At 35.5% G+C, this 18711-nt stretch overlaps 1 protein-coding gene across 2 annotated transcripts in view; it reads right to left on the bottom strand.

Annotated features, from left to right (window-relative positions):
- LOC131435408 (1-acyl-sn-glycerol-3-phosphate acyltransferase delta-like) overlaps positions 1-18486 on the bottom strand; it is a 29282-nt gene extending 10796 nt beyond the window's left edge. The window contains exons 1-2 of one of the 2 annotated variants that reach the window (XM_058603252.1): positions 18252-18486; positions 3245-3735 (exon numbers count right to left, since the gene is read on the bottom strand). In XM_058603252.1, coding sequence (XP_058459235.1) covers positions 3245-3428 — 184 coding nt within the window. In that variant the 5' untranslated portion in view covers positions 3429-3735; positions 18252-18486. Of the gene's footprint in view, positions 1-3244; positions 3736-3938; positions 4093-18251 lie in introns of those variants that run through there. The other variant, XM_058603254.1, reaches the window with a different exon arrangement.
- Positions 18487-18711: the final 225 nt, after the last annotated feature.

The raw sequence follows: 18711 nt of genomic DNA, 5'->3' as shown, positions 1-18711 counted from the left end.
ATTATTTTTCGAACTATTCAATCTTTTTCAAGACTACCACTGGATCAGTCTTTTAAAGGCTATCTGAAAAATCAGTCCTTCTTAAAACTTATGCAAGTTAGGAGTGTATTCTAGAAATGGGCAAAACCGTTCATTTCAAAGAACTGTTGAAAACTTGATAGTTGTACCGAAAGAATTAGTTCTATTGAACCGTTCTTTCGTTTTTCTGAAACTTTGTATGTTTCTTCGAAATTAATATGAGAGCTATAAATTATATTTTGTAGTAAACAAATTCAATAATAATAAAGTCTTTTTGAATGTGTTCTACCAATAATCATTCTCTTTTGTATACATTTTCAAAGTTCGCGAACTTCTGCCGGATTCCTCAAACCAGCAAACGTTTCAAAAGACTATTCTATTGAGAAGAATAGAGAGTTATCGTTCTCCAATAAAGAACTCCAGTACACTCAATCTTCGAGGAAAACTAGTTCTTTTGAACCGTACGCGGACTGACCATCTCTAGTAACTAGTCCAAAACTTTTTTAGCCTGGTATAGTATAAAGTTAAAAATTAAAAATGAATGAACTAAAGCACAACACTCCTCAAACCCGATTACTTCTAACAACGAATGGCGTCTCGTGACAAAATTTACGGGTTGTGCACTGCTTATATGGTATGATATCAAAACCGTTTCGACGTTGCAACTGAGACAGCAATTTGTTTTCAATTGCCATAAGCATAAGCCACTGAAGCCTCTCCTGAATGTGTTCTCACACAAGTTCTCACAGAGCCTATTTGGCCAGCTGTGCAGAGCACGAGGTGCACATGAGGACGAGAGGACATTGCTAACAACATATACGATATTCTTTCAGAGTTGGGTTCTGGCGAGAGATCAAAATCCTTCTAGAATTCTTAAAATGTACGCTTGTCACTTTGGAAAAACAACAACAATCTAAGCCTCTAGTGACTGAGATGATCTAAATTTGACTCTCCTATCATCGACACTGAACAAGCTGTTACGAACTCTGAAAAACCCAATTTCAGCTGTCAAAGAAGGAAATCAAAAATACCTTGCAAACGGTGGATAAAATGAAAGCGACAGCTTTGTCGATTTTGCGAATCCCATTGAAATCAATACCAAGATTACTAAACAAGTATTGTCACAATTTGACATTACTGAGACAAATTTTGGTGAAATTAGGGAAACCATTGGTTGGCAACTAAAAACACGGCCCCAAAGAATTCTTAAAAAAATTATCAAACATGTTACCTGATGTTACATTTACCATTATGCGTACTTATTCTGAAATTTGAAGAAAAACACTAGAAAAGGTCCTAAGTGCAAATTACAGTTCCTCTTTCTTTACTCTTTCTTTCGATTATTACGGTCCTATAGGCGATCATTCTGTCCTACACTTTGTATAGAATAACGACTGAACCTATCAACTTTCGATCTGCTGTTAAACATTATAATTTAAAGAGAAAATAAACAAAGAGAAACTGTCATTTGCACTTGGAATCTTTTCAAATATTTTTCGAGATTTAATAGAAATCCAGCAGAAGCATCCAAATTATACTTATTTTTCATTATGAGCATTGATTATGCTGTTATTGATGACAATTAAGAAAGCTCTTATTGATTTAAAATTGCTGAGGGACAATAAGAAGTTTCAAAACTTGTACTGAACTTCTAGTTCAAATACAAATCTTCATCTTTTCATTTGTTGTATCAGGAAAATCATGACGCTGAAAATAATCGAAAGGGAGAAGAGTCTCCGATGATATTTCGGTGCTGAATTTCCTTTATGCTTCAGTTCGACACCGAAGTGATTCGTGCAAATTTAATTATTATATTTTCAGCAATAATAAAATCTCTGCTGAATAAATTCGCAACTGAGAAATAATGACTGCAATATTTTCACATTCCAAATAGTGATTATAGCAAAGAAAGGCTGTATTAATTCCAGCTGGTTTATTACACTGTACTATTAAGATTTAAATTCAGTAAAACGTTGTTTAGCATGAACTTTATTCATAGAAGTAACAGGAGCGCAGCATTGTCAGCATGACTGAAACACTCAAACTTGGCGAAGCGATAACCTGCGCTCCTGTTACTTCTGCGTACGATATTCAAGTTTAATAGGGTAATATTTTTAGTCAGCAGAATAACATGCTTTGTGTTTGGTTTTCTATTCATGTTTTTATATCATTATAACTATTATTAATTACAGCACTTGCTGCTTTTATTGATGATATTACTCCACCATCACGGTATTGCTAACTAAATCTCGATTACATTAACACTATAGATCCACTTATCAACCACCTTACGCGCACTGAACATTTTCAGAAAGGTTTAGTTTTTGTTCATCGGCGAATTTATTCTGCAAAGAGTTGAGATATCTGCTGATTGAGAATCATATCAGATATATTCAATGCGCGAAATTTTTTCTTAAATATCATCGAGCAGAATGTTTGCTAATGAGCTTTTCACAACTGATTTTTGCCATGTGAAATTAGTTTCAGTGAGAATCGCGTTTGCAATAAATCAACACTGAACTTTTCTGCAGTGACTTTTCTGATCGATGGTTTTTTTTGTCTGAAAATCACTTCTGAAAAATTTCAATCGCGATTTTTTAAATTTTGATTTTTTCCCCAACACTGAATTTAATACCAGTACAAAAAGGAAATCTGGTGATAAATGAGCATTAGAGCGAATTTTCAGACCAATTTACACCAAAAATGATCACGTCACGTTTTTTTATCCATTTTCCCCCTCTATGCATTGTTGAGATAACTTGACGAATGAACACTTTTCTTATTAAACTTTAAGAAATCGCGGTAACAGTTGACGGTTTTTTCAGTAAAATGCGGAAAAAATATCAACTCTTGTCTGTTCTATGTAAAAAATATCCGCCTACCAGTCCCATGCAGTGCAAAATACATTAAAATATTTGTCGTATATTATAAAGATTTCTGGAACAGAACCGAGACTTAGTGTCTTGTAGTACAAAACAAATAGACAATTTAAAAAAAAATCGAGTGTTGATATGCGAAAATGGGCAGTGTACTCCTACTTCATACATTCTGTCTAGCACTTTACTGAGCTCGACTGGAAGCCGTTCATCAAGTGAAAGTGACTTGTTCTTTCTCGCATTTTTCGTTTTCGCTGTGCCATATTTATCTATTCTAATCTGTTTCCCATTGAAAATTGCAAAAAAGTTTACAAAAAACATAATACGAAACACTCAGGTTGTATACTTACGACAGTAAAAGGAGTAACATAAATAGTATCCTATCTTCCTATAAAGTCGCTTGTTGAATGGCTTCAGTCCAAAGTACAGCACACACTGCGCCGAGTTGATGATCAAACCAGATGTGAAGTATGATATTGCGAAACAAAGATGCACTAACGTTGACTGCTTGATGAGTGACCACATACCGGCCATTATTGCACTGCTCGCGACTGTTATGATTCTGTATCTAAACCATTCACTATCGCAAACCGATGACGTAACTGATGAAACGTTTGTCCAAAGACAATCGTTATGCACACGACTTAGATTTACTAAAAATACGCTCCTATTTTCCAACTTCCAATTATAGTTCCCGTTCTTTGGCGTTAGGATAGCCAGGAGTGACGGTCTTGCAGAATCAATCAAACTGTTAGGTGGGCTACAAGTGATAAAATTGATTCTCGAAAAAAGCCGTTGGTTTTCACGAATGTGTATTGATATGAAGCGTATATCTGATCATCTGCAATGAAACGAGATAAGGAAACAAACATTTGTAAGAAACGAACGAAAACAAATGATTGAAATGCACAACACACAAGTGCAAGTGATGACACACACACAAACAATTGAGATACGACACAATATCAATCAGATTTTTAATCTAGGTTCAGCAACAGAAAATTGAAAACAGATTAAATGATAAGAACGACGGATTAAAGTTACCAATATTTCCTGGTACTGGTTGACGACCTCACGGTGTTTGACTTTATTCAAAACTGATTTGCGTATCTCTACTGCGTGTGTAATCGACACCGATGAGAACTCCAGTACACACATGACCTTTGTGTTGCCCACTTGAGGTGTGCGATTGTTGATTATAGTAATAAGCCCCTGCCTCATGACCAGTATCAGTCGCGAAGTGGTGAAGAAACCGAATGAAATATTGTACCGGCAGTGTTGAACTGAATGTCGACTAAATGTCCGTCATTGCTGCGTCACTTGTCTAAGTTTGATGAGTGGAAGAATCGAGAGATGTTGATATTGCAATTAAGAAAACATCATCTGTTTATAACCGATTATGGGACACACTCAACAAAAACTTTCGATTGGTTCAAATCTGATGAATTCAGACGCTTTTAATTAGTCAAATTAGTTCTAAGTTAGTTTATTCGTCGTGCTAGGATTCGACTTCGAATGATGAGAAAAATAACTACGTCAACAAAAAAAACGGTAATAGATTCCTATAAAATAATTCGAGGTGGCCATTTCAACATTTGATTAACGTGAAGGTACTCTCAAGTCTCCTTTTATGCGAGATATACGTGCCGCATAACAAAAATTGCATGAAAAAACGGCATAACTTTGAATACTCACATAAAAACTACAAAATGGGATTGTTCGAGCTATTGATGTGGAACAAGGCAACCAAAATTTCAAATGATCGACAATTTCAATCAAACGTCAAACTAGGGTAACGGTTCCTTCATTCATCTCAGCTCCAGTAGTCATCTCATATACAAACCTGCTTTTTATAACTCCTAGTGGTGCTATAATGCCATATAACAACATGTTTTCATTATTATTACTAACGGATTTTTCAAGACTTTTCTTTAAACATTGACATAAAGACTGTCCCAGAAAGTATGGACGCAACCAAAAACCGCTGCTATTTCGCAATGGTTCAGAATCTGTCAATTTTTATGGCTGCGTCCTGTTGTTTACACTCTTCTCTAATCACTTGTGCAGTTGTTTATTCGTTTTCATTAGTTTGTTTCGAAATGCGTGGACTTTCAGCAGAGCAACATCGAAAAATTGTGTACAAATGGCCGTTCCTGAGAAATTGAAGTGATTTCCGGTTTTGAGCACACGAGCACTTTCCCGGTACTTCCAGACTCGTGAGGGTCCGTGAGTGATTCACCTCCAGTTACCACAATATTGAAAAACCCCTTGGTAATTATCAATAAAACTATTTCCAGCAACACTTTTCCGGTGATCTCATTAGCAATAATCATAGCAACAAAAATAAACAAAAACAAACTGTAGTTTTGTTTCATTATATCAAATTTTCGATTCGGCTACGGAGATTTGATATAGTTTTATCTATATAAAATACTAGTATCTATAGTTCAATTAGAATTGTTGAATGGGCAAAATTCTATTGCAATTAATAGTCACCGCCGAAAATAATGTAAAACCACTATTAATTTGCAAGGGCAAGTAAGTTTATACTTTTCTTTGTTTCCAAAGACGTTCAGTCCATAAAACGATTTACTCTCGGTTTTGTCAGCAGAATAAAAACATCATTAAAGCATTGCGAAAGTCGTTGAGGTAAGACGAAGATCTACTGGCTTCGAATCAGTGGATAACAAAATACACACAACTGAATGGAGATGTATCAACCATTCTCAAAAAGTTTTTTTTGAATAACTGAACTGAAGGCTCACCTTCAGCAGGACATGCAACTGTTTTGATCTTCGTAAGACTCGACTCAGACCCAACGATTGATTCAACGGTAACAAAATGCATATAACAGAGAGATCAGATGATCATAAAAACCTTCGAAGAGGCCTTGAAATCAATGCAGAATGAAAAGAACGATATGAGACAGTTGATTCAAGCTATGCGTTTGTACCTGATAAAGGAACTTAACATGAGTATCCGTAATGTTGAGTAGATAATGAAATTATAGCTTTGAGCTTTGAAATATAGTTTCAATGTTGTATTGCTGTATACTGTTCATTGAACTCCAAATTATTATTGATAAGTAAGAAAGTGTTGATGTCACGTAATTTTCAATGTTATTCCATTGCACTGGTTTGTTTTATAGGTTTCCTTTTATTCATATTCTATTCATCATTCCAATTGCTATTTCTGTTGAAAGCAGGTCGAAGATCAAGAATTTTGGACTCCTATGTGTTTCTTACCAAATTAATGATGCAACTAAAACCAAAATTTCGAGTAGTTTTGTTAGCTTTTATTTCCATGAGAGTCCTAGCATATTAGCTCCTGTTCTAAATCTCAATTTACTATCGAAAGTCGGGCAGAAACAGTATGGATGATTAATTTTGGTGGGCTCGAAAGTTATTCAAGAATTCTCCACTTTAAAGATTTCTCCAACATTTTATACATTTTTTACATCAAAGATTTCACCACGATTTAGCACCTTTTTTGGTAGCAGTCCAGCTAAAATATAGTAGCAGCTTCATTCTTGTAGCCACTTGTTCATCTTTACTGATCATAGTATCGGATGGTTATGGATCGATTGTCTTCTGTTGGGTTTGATAACAATATTTGCTTGTGTCAATGAAACTGCAGAATTGTCATTAGAATCATGAATGAGCTGAACAGAAAGACTGATCTTAATTGGTTTTTTTCTAGAAGATACGTATTCCAATCAATTCCTTGTCGAATGTAGGAATCAATATCACATTGTTCGGTGATTTTAATTACACAGCTCCTCTGTAGGATTTGCTCCAGATTATCAATAAACAGTAAAATCAATGCAATATACTTTCTATTTGTGGGTTGTGTCATTTCAATACTTTGCTCTGCTTCTGGTAAAGAAGTGGTACTCAGTGATCAATACTTCCGAGACTACCTGTCAACATTTCTTTTCAGCCATGAAGGTGACCGCTATCAAACCATCAATAAGCTCAACGCGAAGCTTTATTGTTTTGAGGTTTGAGCAACAAATATCCCAGTCAGCAAATCGAATTTCATAATCCTACTCTAAAATCTCAGTCTCGCGTTCATGTTCTTAGTTCTTAATAAACCAAATTATTAAATTCTTGAAATTTTTATTAAATAATGCATCACAAAACGATTTTTTTTTGTCCAGCATTTTATTTTCTTGGTTGGTTGCGTTATGTTGACAATTCGTTAAATGTCATGAAAATATGAGGCAAATTTAGAAGAGATCGCATGAGCTTAGACCAAATACAAATTATAATACGGAGTACTCCGACAAATTTTCAAGGACACATTTTGCATCGTGATGTACATTGTCATGATACACTGTCAGAGTGACAATGTACTTTAACGAATTTCCTATAAAACTAGCAACACTGAAGGGTAAGAACAAGTTCACAATAGAGCTGTGCGCCGATCAAAATTGTCAACATTGGCGGCTAAAGCGTCTTTTTGACCAGCGGCGGCGTCGAATCGGCGTGACGCCATTTCCTGAAAATATCGGCGGCGGAGGCGGCGCGATTCGGCGTAATCAATTATAAACATATTATTAATTTTAATATTGATTCACACAGGACAATTTCCCTATCTTACTGTTTTGTCGACCTACAATCAACGATCCTAATGTTTATGTGATCCATTAAAGCCAACGTAGTGAATAGAGATCGTAAATTGTTTCGAATGCATCGAATTAGAGGAGAAATTGAGATGAAAATAAATACAAAGGGTTTTTTTTTATTATGAGCAAGAAATATGAAGTTTCATTCGGAACTATTTTTCAAATCGCTTTTTACATAGTTGATAATTATCATGTATAAAAATCGTTTTATCAACTCGTTTCGGGTTGATACTTGATCGTTTCGCTGAAACGGTTAGCCCAGCAATATTGAATACTCTCTCGCTTGGAGTACTAGTAGCAGGAATACACATAATTTTCATTGCTGTAGTTGCTACTAAGGCGAACTGAGTTTGACGTTGCTCCCAAAATAGAAGAATATCGGAATTTTCAACTTGATTTGGATGAGACGTAGATATGTAGCCTGTGACTTCCTGTTCAATCGCTGAAGTTGCGTTGTCTGTTGTGTCTGAATGCTTCAAAGCTAATCCAATAATTGATTTTGTAGTGGTATCCTGAGCCTTCATGTCAACAGTTGTTTCATGGGAGTTGATTTCTTGAAGTCTTATATTATCGTTTATATATTTTACAAGAAACTCAATTTTAGTTATTCCGCGAGCTTTCAACTCATTGCCAATACACGATAGATTATTGAATCGGGGGTCAACTAATGCAGCTACAAGCAACTTCGTAGAACTTTGCTCAAGACCGTCACTCATTACAAGATTGTGTAATCCATGGCCCAAGCAATGATGATTCTCTACGCCAGCCAATCTGCATGCTAATCTGACATTAGCTCCAGTAACAGCACACAATGTTTTGTTTCGCAGTCCGAAATCTTGACGCACAGCTATAATTTCATTACGAATATTTTCTCCAGTTTTCCGTTCCGACATAACTTTTGTGCGCAAGGTGACATCGTCCAGCGCATCTCTTGATATCGTGGTTCGATTTGGAAGAGTTTCATCGACGCCAACTATGCCCCATTTCTGAAATTCATTATTTTCGTGTATATTCAACAGAAATATTGAATAATTGAATAAATAAATGCATCTTACTCGCATAAAATCCAGCATCCCTTCATCACCAATGGCACTAAATGGTTGTGAATCACGACAAAACCAAAGTGCATGGTAAACTTACTTCCCAAATCGGTCCAAAGTAGTTGAAACAGTTTTCAGGTTAGAATTATCATCGCAGAGCTCCGTAGTATTTTCCTTAGAACATGATTTTTTTGCTTCCGCAAAACACAATGAGCAAAACACTTTATCAGTAACAATATAATCAAATTTTCATTCTTTATGTGCTGAAGTTTTCCGAAATAATTCCATGCGTTACTTGATTTTCTTACACAAGGCAAGATCCATAATAGGAACTTCGTTTAAATTTAAAATTAACGGCATTGCGTAATTAAAGTTTACAGCGATTAACTTTCGAAAGAAAATAAGTACACACTCATCCACAACTACTTAGCATGGTAAAAAATTAGAGGGTTGTATTCAAGACACGACCGAGCACAATAACATTAAAAATGGAACGTTTCTAGGGTCTTCATAATAAATACAAAAATAAAGATGATAATGATGATGATACACTAAACTAAAAAATTTTCAATTGAATAATTACAAATTTGCTCTAGTTGAGGCGCTTAGATTGTTAGCGAATGATAAAATTGACAATTAGATTCTTTCTTGATAATTAATTATATTCATTTTTGATCATGTAAAATCGCAAGTAAACTTACCTATAGTTTATCTTTGATACTATATGATATTGCATCTAATTGTACTGTATATGTGAGCCTGTGGAACTAATTTATACTACCAAACCGAGGAGGCCGCTTTTAGATAAGTTTCAGAATTTAATTTTGAATCTTTTGAAGCGTTTAATTCATGGTGGGACAACAACTTGTTCAGTCACATATAACGAAGAAGAAGTATCTATGATTATCATCATAACACAACTTTATACTGAATCCAAAATAAAATACTCAATTCAAATAAATTTTTCAATGGAATGCAATTGAAATATTCAAATGACGTTATCTCATAAGTTTAAGTTAAATGTTTCCGAATCGATTGGTTGTTGAGTTATATGAATCCATCAACAAATAACTGAGGTATGAGCGTTCAAAATTATGGCAGAAAAATGTTACGCGATTAGTTTTGCATGTTTTAATTTGACACCCAGCCTCGGGAAGCGAAGTGTAAGGCATTTTTAATGGCAAAATCGACCAAAAATTTGCTAAATACATGGGATATTTCAAAAGAACCGATAACCACGCTGATTCGGTTCTTCAATAGCTAGATGATATATAAGATATTCAAGCGAACACGAAGCGGTGTTGTGCAGACAGCAGGAAATTTCACCAACACATAATGCAAAAGCGACAACCAGCAAGTGAACGCATATACAATCCAGTCATCAGCTCACTGGACAAGCTACTTGTTTCATTCGCAGTCAAACATCAACTAGGCAAAGAAATATTGTGCAGCCTATATTTATAGATTTCTCTTCATACTACGCATAACGATGCGGTGCTTGTTATGCATGACGCAAAGCCTCCTATGCCGAACAAGAAGTTGACGTCATTTTGTACAGCAGGGATTGGTGGATGAAAACATAGGTCGATTCCAACCATTTTTACAATAGTATGCTATTGAAATAGTGAAACGACGTCGTCATACATGTTTAAGTTAAAAGTTTCCGAATCGATTGGTTGTTAAATTATAACAATCCATCAACAAATGACCGAGTTATTAACGTTCAAAATTATGACACAAAAAGGTTACGCGGCTATTTGTGAAACTTTTAATTGACACCCGGCCCCGTATAGTGAAGAGTAAGGCATTTTTAATGCCAAAAAAACTACTCAAAAATGAGTTTTGTTTTAACTGGGTATTACAATTTCTGATCATTAATTTTTACCCGATGGCACTACTGATGAACTATTGACAAATAAAGTTAATCTTTGACACCTTTCGGTGGTTTGATCATCCTGGAATGCAGTGGAATGACATAAAAATCTTATGAAACAGAATGGAATTAACATGCAAACAAATATTTGGCAGTTGGTAATCGATGATTACCAGCTTATTTTATGAGGTTATTTTAATTTCGTATAAAACCAAATTGTGTTTTTATCGTGACGTCAAAAATGAACAAGCATTCATCCTTGACATAGAGTATAGACTAAATTGAATTATAAAAGCGTTTTTAGATAAGACTGCTGAGACTCCTTTTTAAATTGAAGGGTAATGAGTGAAAAAAATAAGTATATCTTTTTCGTACGTATGTAATTAACATAAAATTGATTTGGCGCTCAAATTCATTCAGATATCATAATCAAATTTTAATTACTTTACATTTGTAACGATTTCTTATAAAAACGGGTAAAATCATTTGAAAAATCATAGTAGAAGTAGAAAAAAATATTTTTACTTTGAGTTGGTACCGTTGATCTTAATTTATTGTGCGAAAACTAATGTTTATTTAGAATGGAACATGAAACTTTGTTCAATACCATTTTTCAAATGCCCGGAAATAACAAATAAAGTATCCAAAATAAATGGTACTCGATCGCTAAACATTCTAGTACCCTAGAAATCAACACTACACTGGTTTCTAAAAAAATGTTATTCCGAAAAAAACCTAACATTATTTATTTTTTTCTACTCTGAGTTTACTTTTATTGCTGATATCTAATTTTACTCTTGAATAAACGAAAATCCTTTCCTTGGTTCCATTTTTCAGATGTCGCGACCGGTAATTCAGTTTTGCGATAATGTGCCAATAGCGCAAAACCTTTTAAATAAAGATAGAAAATAGACTTTGAATCAAATGACATTGGTTTCGGTTGACATCGGTAGTACTGATTTTCAGTATAAGTAGGCGGAAAATGCTTTAGTGACTGTACTGTAATTTTCAATGAATTTTCATGAAAACTGTAAACAATTTTTCGCATTGATAAAATCAATTTTTCGGCTGATGTAATATAATCGGCGGCATGATTGAAATGTGATAACCGGCGCGCTGATCATTTTTTTTTAAATTGGCGGCGTGTCGAAATTATCGGCGGCGGCGGCGCACAGCTCTAGTTCACAATAGTTACTGTTTATTATAGTGAAAAATATGTAAACATATTACTTACATATTCTGATCCTTAGGAAAACTATGGAGCGAAATTTCGGACGACCCTGTTCGTGTGTCACATCCCTCTACTAAGCAACTTCTCACCATTTCGAAAGCTTCTCGGTTTATTAGCCGGCGATATTTAGACTGATTGTTGCAGTTTAATACAGCAACGATAAACAAACAAGTTTGTTTTGCACCGTAGCAACTAGCATAAAGCGTTGCCAGAAACGATCTCCTTTCACATTTTCACACTATCGCAACGAAAGGGAGATAGTTGCTAGGCTTACTTGTTCATGCTGTGAACCAAACATTGGCGATTCGTTTATATGGGACTTAGGGGTATTATTATTTGTATTTGCTTAGACTTTCTTATCAACGGTTGGATGCGCTTTTGAACGGTTGGATGTTTAAATGAGGATAAATGCAATTTAATTAGTTTCCATCAACTTTTTGAGTTTTATTGATATTATCCGGATCTGTCGCCCCCCTCGCCAAAATCAACGTATTTGTTCATCAACTAACCATACCTGACTAGGGGACGGGTGTAGCGTAATGGGTAAGTCGATGCCTTTCACGCAGCCCACCTGGGTTCGATTCCCAACCCCGCACATAGGGTCAGAAAGTTTTTCTGGCCCGAAGAGGCGAATGCCCTTAAAGTTAAAACCTCTATAATCAAAAAAAAAAAAAAAATAACCATACCTGACTAATTGAAGAATTATGCGGCTATTTGAATGCATTGGGATTGATTTTTCCGTGTCATGTTTAAAACACGCTTCTGAAATTGAAATTTTTATACTTATCAGCCTGTAATTCCGGAAACGAAAGTATCCGGATGAAATTCGATAGGTTTATATGTGGTTGTAAAACTTTTCATTTGAACCTAAGATTGTGGAAATTGGATTAGTGGTGTCTGAGGAAATCGAGTGCACCGTTTTAGTTCATTTTGCACAATTTAACCCCATAACTTCGGAACCGGAAGTCGGATCTAGATTAAATTCAATAGCCAACTTTAAGACTATAAGACATTTTATTTGAATCTAAATTGAAAAAAACTGCTGACATTACTAATCGTTTGTGAACAATGAAGATTGAAGCGACCATTATTATGGATTAGTAAAAGAAGTAAGGCGGTTTTTATGAATTGACAATAATCTGAGTCATTAGGAAGAAATAACACGAGAATCAACAAGTACCGGGACTAACACATAAATGACGTAGCCAACAAAATATCCGTGGGCTAACCATAGAAAATTTCATGACATTCAGATGTTTGTTCAACGAGACACAGTGAGCGACGCTAGTCTCAAAACAATGGCTTCCGAAACAATTTCGTGGGTTGATTTATCATTGTTTTTTTCTAAAAGCAACTGTTAGCCAAGGAAACATTTGAAAAATGCTACGGGGACTCTGTTCAATCAAAAACAACCATTTGTCGGTGTTTAAACGTGCTTGTACTGACACTGAAGATGCTAAACGCTTAGGCCGACCAAAAGAAATAATAACACCGGAAGCCGTGAAAAACGTCCATTAAATCGATTTTGAAAACCGTAAATTAAAATCGTGCCATCTTGAAGATATCATACGGAAATGTGCATACTGTGAATATCTTAATATCCACCGAAAAGGAATATGCCGAAACACTTCTTACCTGTGTTACCGCCGTATCGAAAATGGTGGTAGCAGACTAGCAGTTGAGTGCTTGGAATAATCAAACGCAGCTGTACCCACCGTAGTAGTCATGGCTTGCTATGCATCGATTATTATAAAATCGTTTATACCCACACATTATCCCTCTTCCAAAAAAAATGAAAGCGATGTAGTAGGTATTCATATAGATAATAAATTCAAATGATCGTGTATTTCTTAACCGAAAGGTCGCGAGCATTGCCAAAGTTGCCATGACAACACTTTGGGTACTCTTTCGAATAATTCACCGAAATATTGAGGTCATCACTCGTTAGTCTGGTTTATGAAATACGCTAATTGCCTAAAAATGCAGATTGATTTTGGGTAGTAAGTGTGTGTTTCTCACTCAAATATTGCTCAGACCTATTTGGCGAATGTCATACACTCAAATAAAAATTCACGTTCGATTCACTTGAAAAATGAATGGTTTCAAATGTCAAATTGAATATTTTACGTGACGAAAATGAATGTTATACGAACATCCCCTAAAATGAATATAGTCATCACATAAGGTTTACGTGAATTGACCAAACGTGCAATGTTAACATTGTGTAAGTGACAGTAGTACACTGAGGAAAAAGCAACTCAGAGTTTCATAAGTCTTATGAACCAAGCAGAAATCAATGCCCATAGGGTGTAGAGATTTTCATAAACAGTCTGATGATTTTCTTAATTATTATCTATGCATGCAATTATTTGCTTTGAGCGTTGTTCCAAGTTTTTACGTATCAAATATTTTTTTGGCTTCCTTACCGCAATACAGATATGTACTCCCAAATACCGATAATTCAGGAATCCTACAGATAAATCGCAGATCGCATACGGCCGTAAACAAGAATGAGGGTGATTGTAACAGGTTTTCTCACAATTTTTTGATTGGAAGTCAAGTAATTCGCAAAATAACGTCATGGCTATGACTATAGGTTCAATAGCCCCAAGTTTGTATTACTTTCAATGGGTCATTCTTTAAACTTCATTGATAGCGTACTCTCTACCTCTCATTCGGAAGATTACCGCATTTATAGACAAAATTTATGTCGAAAAATGAAATACCACAATGGGTTAAAAAAGAAATCTCACGCTGCTGTTATACTGCGAAAAGCGATGAAATATGTGAGTAAACAATGCTAGCGTAAATATTTATTTTGCACAAACTGATAGGACCAGAGCGTACTACTTATCGGTTGTCAGTGTGACCCGAGGAGGTAAATTTTGCAACAACGATCGGACTAATCAATGTCGACCAAATGAATGCCACCGGTGTTCGTGGGAGGCCGTTTGCCGTTTCCGAATTGAACCTAAACCAATCAACGGAATCAGTCTGGACTCACGTTCAACCGATGACATATTGTCAACACCTAATCTATCGGAAACAAGTAAGGTTGTTAGCAAAAATGCAATCGCTAAGATGGCTCTGGAGTCTTATAGTCCATTAATATACATAAATTTCAGTAATATACATCTCTTTGTTTTGTCAGCCTATTTTTGTTTACGTATTTGACATCATGCTGAATACGGAAATCTACATAGTTGTGTAATGATGCCTTTCTCATTATCGTCAATATAAACCATTGACGCAAATTTCATTCAAAAATGAAAAATGATTGATCACTTCTGCCGATATTTCCGGAACCGGAAAGTACGATCATCACATCATATCATTTAATTCATATTTGAAATCTTCATATTTTAAAACATAACGCCTGAATTTATGTTGCAAAGACCACCATTGTAGCAGAGATACACCCATCAGTGCAAGGTGCGTTACGCTTACATGAAATTCAGATGCCCCGTTTACACTTCTGCTGGCTGCCAGCATGTTGGTGTCAGTGTACTGCCCTCTTAGGAAAAAAACGTTCAACGGTGGTCCTTCGTTAGTCTAATACTTTGGATCATTGGACCACAGTTGAACGTTTTTTCCTAAGAGGGCAGTACACTGACACCAGCATGTTGGCAGCCAGCAGAAGTGTGAACGGGGCATTAAGTTTCAGCAAAATCGATCCAAAAGGTTCATGATCCGAGAGCCAGAGCTGCTAAATGTCACTATCAACGAGCAACTTTGCACGACGAAGATTGGAAAGTTTATGTCACTGGCAGAGGTGCCAGATATTTTCATAAGAAATCTGTATTACGCTCTATAAAAAATCTGTATTTATCTGTATTCACTAACAAAATTAAATTTCAACAATAAAATGATGTTGAAAGATGTTATTTCAACACATTATTGCTGTAGAATGGTAGATTCGATGAGACCAAGACTTTGCTTCTCGTCACTGCAATCAAATACTAATAGATTGCTCATACGAAAAAGTTTGTATTTTGCTTCTTTTGAGATTCGTATTAAATTTAAGAAATCTGTATCAAATCTGTATTCTGTATGCGTATGTAAAAATCTGTATAATACAGATAAATCTGTATAAATGGCATCTCTGGTCACTGGACTGCTGCCAACCAGGCTCTACCAATCATCATAAGTGTCTGAGAGCCGATCTGTCATAACTTAAATTCTTTTGTTATTATACTCACCAGGACGCTCATTGATTGCCGATGCGATTGATATTATCTTCATTTCTCCTGTCACTGCTTGATTACGATGTGACTAAATATTAATCAAGCAGCATAAACATTGAATTAAAATCATGTACACCAATAAACTACGAAATCCAATGACTTTTTACAAAGAACAATGAACTTTATCAATTTATGTTTATGTTAGTACTCTCATGGAATTTTTGTACTTCAACAGGGAATAGGAGAATGAGAGAGAGAACAAAATGCGTCACCTGTCTTTGACTGAGTATACTTCTACTTGGTCATTGAACTATCGAGTATCTCATTTGACAGACACTTTGATCGTACCGATTACAGTTGACGATGATTTTAGTCAGTCTGTCAAGGTCATCTGACATGACTGACAATTTGCAGCTCTGCCGAGAGCTTTTAATTATTTTGTACAAAAATACAAAATACACTCTTCTCCCCAAATCATGACTCGTTTTGCTCATTTATAGAATCGGAATTTTGCCCGTGTAGTTACTTAAAAATAACTTAAAATTGAAAATTTTGCACTATCCACCCTGTATCTCCGCAACCGGACGTCGAATCCGGAATGTCACATACACAGATATTTGCCGATCTCTGAGTCGAATGGTAGATGACACTCAGTCTTCTATGAAGACATCTTTTACTGATTATTTGGGTATATTTGATTTCTGTGCTTTGTAATGACGGTCTGGTTAGTTCTGTGAAATGTTCATTCCGTGCGGAATCCAGTGATTCTCTAGTATTTTCGATTATGTGGAGAATGAACTTATTACATCTGGAAAATGAAGTGACTGCGCGATGCTAAACCGGACAAAAAAGTGGAGCTCAACTGGACACGTAATTTTCGACTTGAAATTCTTAACGGATTCTTGAAACATAGCTAAATATTGGTATCTACATTTGTATTCTACTTCTTATCACGTATTAATACTAGATTTACTATAAACTAGCGAAACAATCAAATAGTCTTCAATAAAGACTCTAGTCAGTTTCAACACTTTTGTGTGTAACTTTAAGGTCCGGTTTAGTAGCGCAGTTTCTGAAATTTTGGTCTTTGGGTTAGCTACTTCATCACGACTTTTTACGAAAACTAATGCATATTTTTTCAAACCATAAGTTGGGAATTTTAGCTGAAGCTTGAAAGTACACAACGGTATAGATCACTTGGGTAAAAACTGAGTTGTAATTGATGTTTTTTTCAATTTCCATAAAGTGACCGTCTTAGCTCCGGTCTCCCCAACTGAATGAATATTTAGTTAGTAATATACAAGTTTTGATTGGTTATTTTTTTTGTTGTCTTGATTTTCGCAAAAAGATGCCACAGCAACAAGGCTTCCCGGCAGAGGTTGATCTCTTCACTTTAGGTGACGCAGGTTGCTGGTACAGCATCTAAGCTCTTGTACCAGTTCATTTTCATTTAGAGTTCAATGGACTTTACTTTCACAGAAATATCCTCGCGATGCCGTAACACCGTGTCACCCCAGATCGAAAGGTTTTTTTTTGTTTTTCGACAATTACGCAAAAATTCACCACATTAGAAGTATTTCCAACCAGATGCGACTAAGTTGAACACGTCATTATACAAGCGCTCGTAGTAAAAACTATCAGTTCGACGCGCACGATGTGTCCCTAATTGCACTCGTTTCGCTAGTTATTACGCCTTATTACCTCACTGACCAGCGCAAAATCTGATTGGAAGCGTGTTTAATTTGGTAGCTCAGAACAGATCGAATCACAAATGCTTCTAGCTTTCGAAAATAGCTGATTATGTTACCTTCCGACAAAATATTGGAATAGATAAGAGACAAATAATTTAGTTTCGAATAAAAATTAGACGCAAAGATTAGTTATTAGTTTATCCTCAACCGGTTGCTTTCCTTCGAGCTTGAGTAAAGTAGAATGACCAAATCGAACGGGAATTTTGCAATCCAAAACATTCGATAGAAATAATCTGTTTTTAGTAGACTATACATTCGTAGACAGTACAATTAGGGGCCTCTTATATTTCTATTTCTGAGCTAGTGTAATAACGACGTAATACTCTTTTACGGTACTATGTTTATTATTTCAAATTGAACATTTCGAAATCTAGCTTTCGAAGATAACTTTTGGCTCACCAAACTACTCCTCTTCTATCATTTTTAGGTGCTTATTCATGAAACGCATTTTTTCCGAAAGTACTTTATTGGAATGACATGACGTTCATTACTGATATTTTCAAAACTTAGCAGAACCCATGTAAACTATATCATTTCATTACACGGTGATTAATCCGCATTCTTATCATTGCACATTTTCTATAATTTCGTACACCCGAGTTGAAGCAATTTCCAGATCAATCACTTTTGTCGTAATGCACCGTTACTCACCTTTCATGAAACAGAATACGAAACATGAGAATATCACACAATAGCTAAAAATATTTTCTTTTTTTTTAGGAAAGCAATGCACCATGCAACTTGGCTATAGAACTGACGAGTTGCGGATGAGGAACAAATGAAATCGCGAACAAAGTCCTAATCACGTCATTTGCGTCTGTTGAGCTGATTGTGATTCGCGAGATGTGGTTATGAAAAACAGTGGACAACAGGGATGCCAGGTCGAATTTTCGAACCATAAGCACAATTTTCGCATAGTTTGCTAACACGATTAGCCTCAAAGAGAAGAAATGAATTTCAACGCAAACACTAGCAATGTCATCTAAACTAAATATCATAGAAATTTGCAAATGTCAGTTCAATATAGACGAAAATACAGTAGAATGTAAAGCTACCCTTACACGAGACAATATTATTGTCAATACAAGGAGTATTGACAATACTTTTGATC

The sequence above is a fragment of the Malaya genurostris genome, chromosome 3 (assembly GCF_030247185.1).
Source record: "Malaya genurostris strain Urasoe2022 chromosome 3, Malgen_1.1, whole genome shotgun sequence".
NCBI classification, from domain to species: Eukaryota; Metazoa; Arthropoda; class Insecta; order Diptera; family Culicidae; genus Malaya; species Malaya genurostris.
Note: the sequence above shows the minus strand (reverse complement) of the source record. Positions and strands in the feature narration are given on the sequence as shown.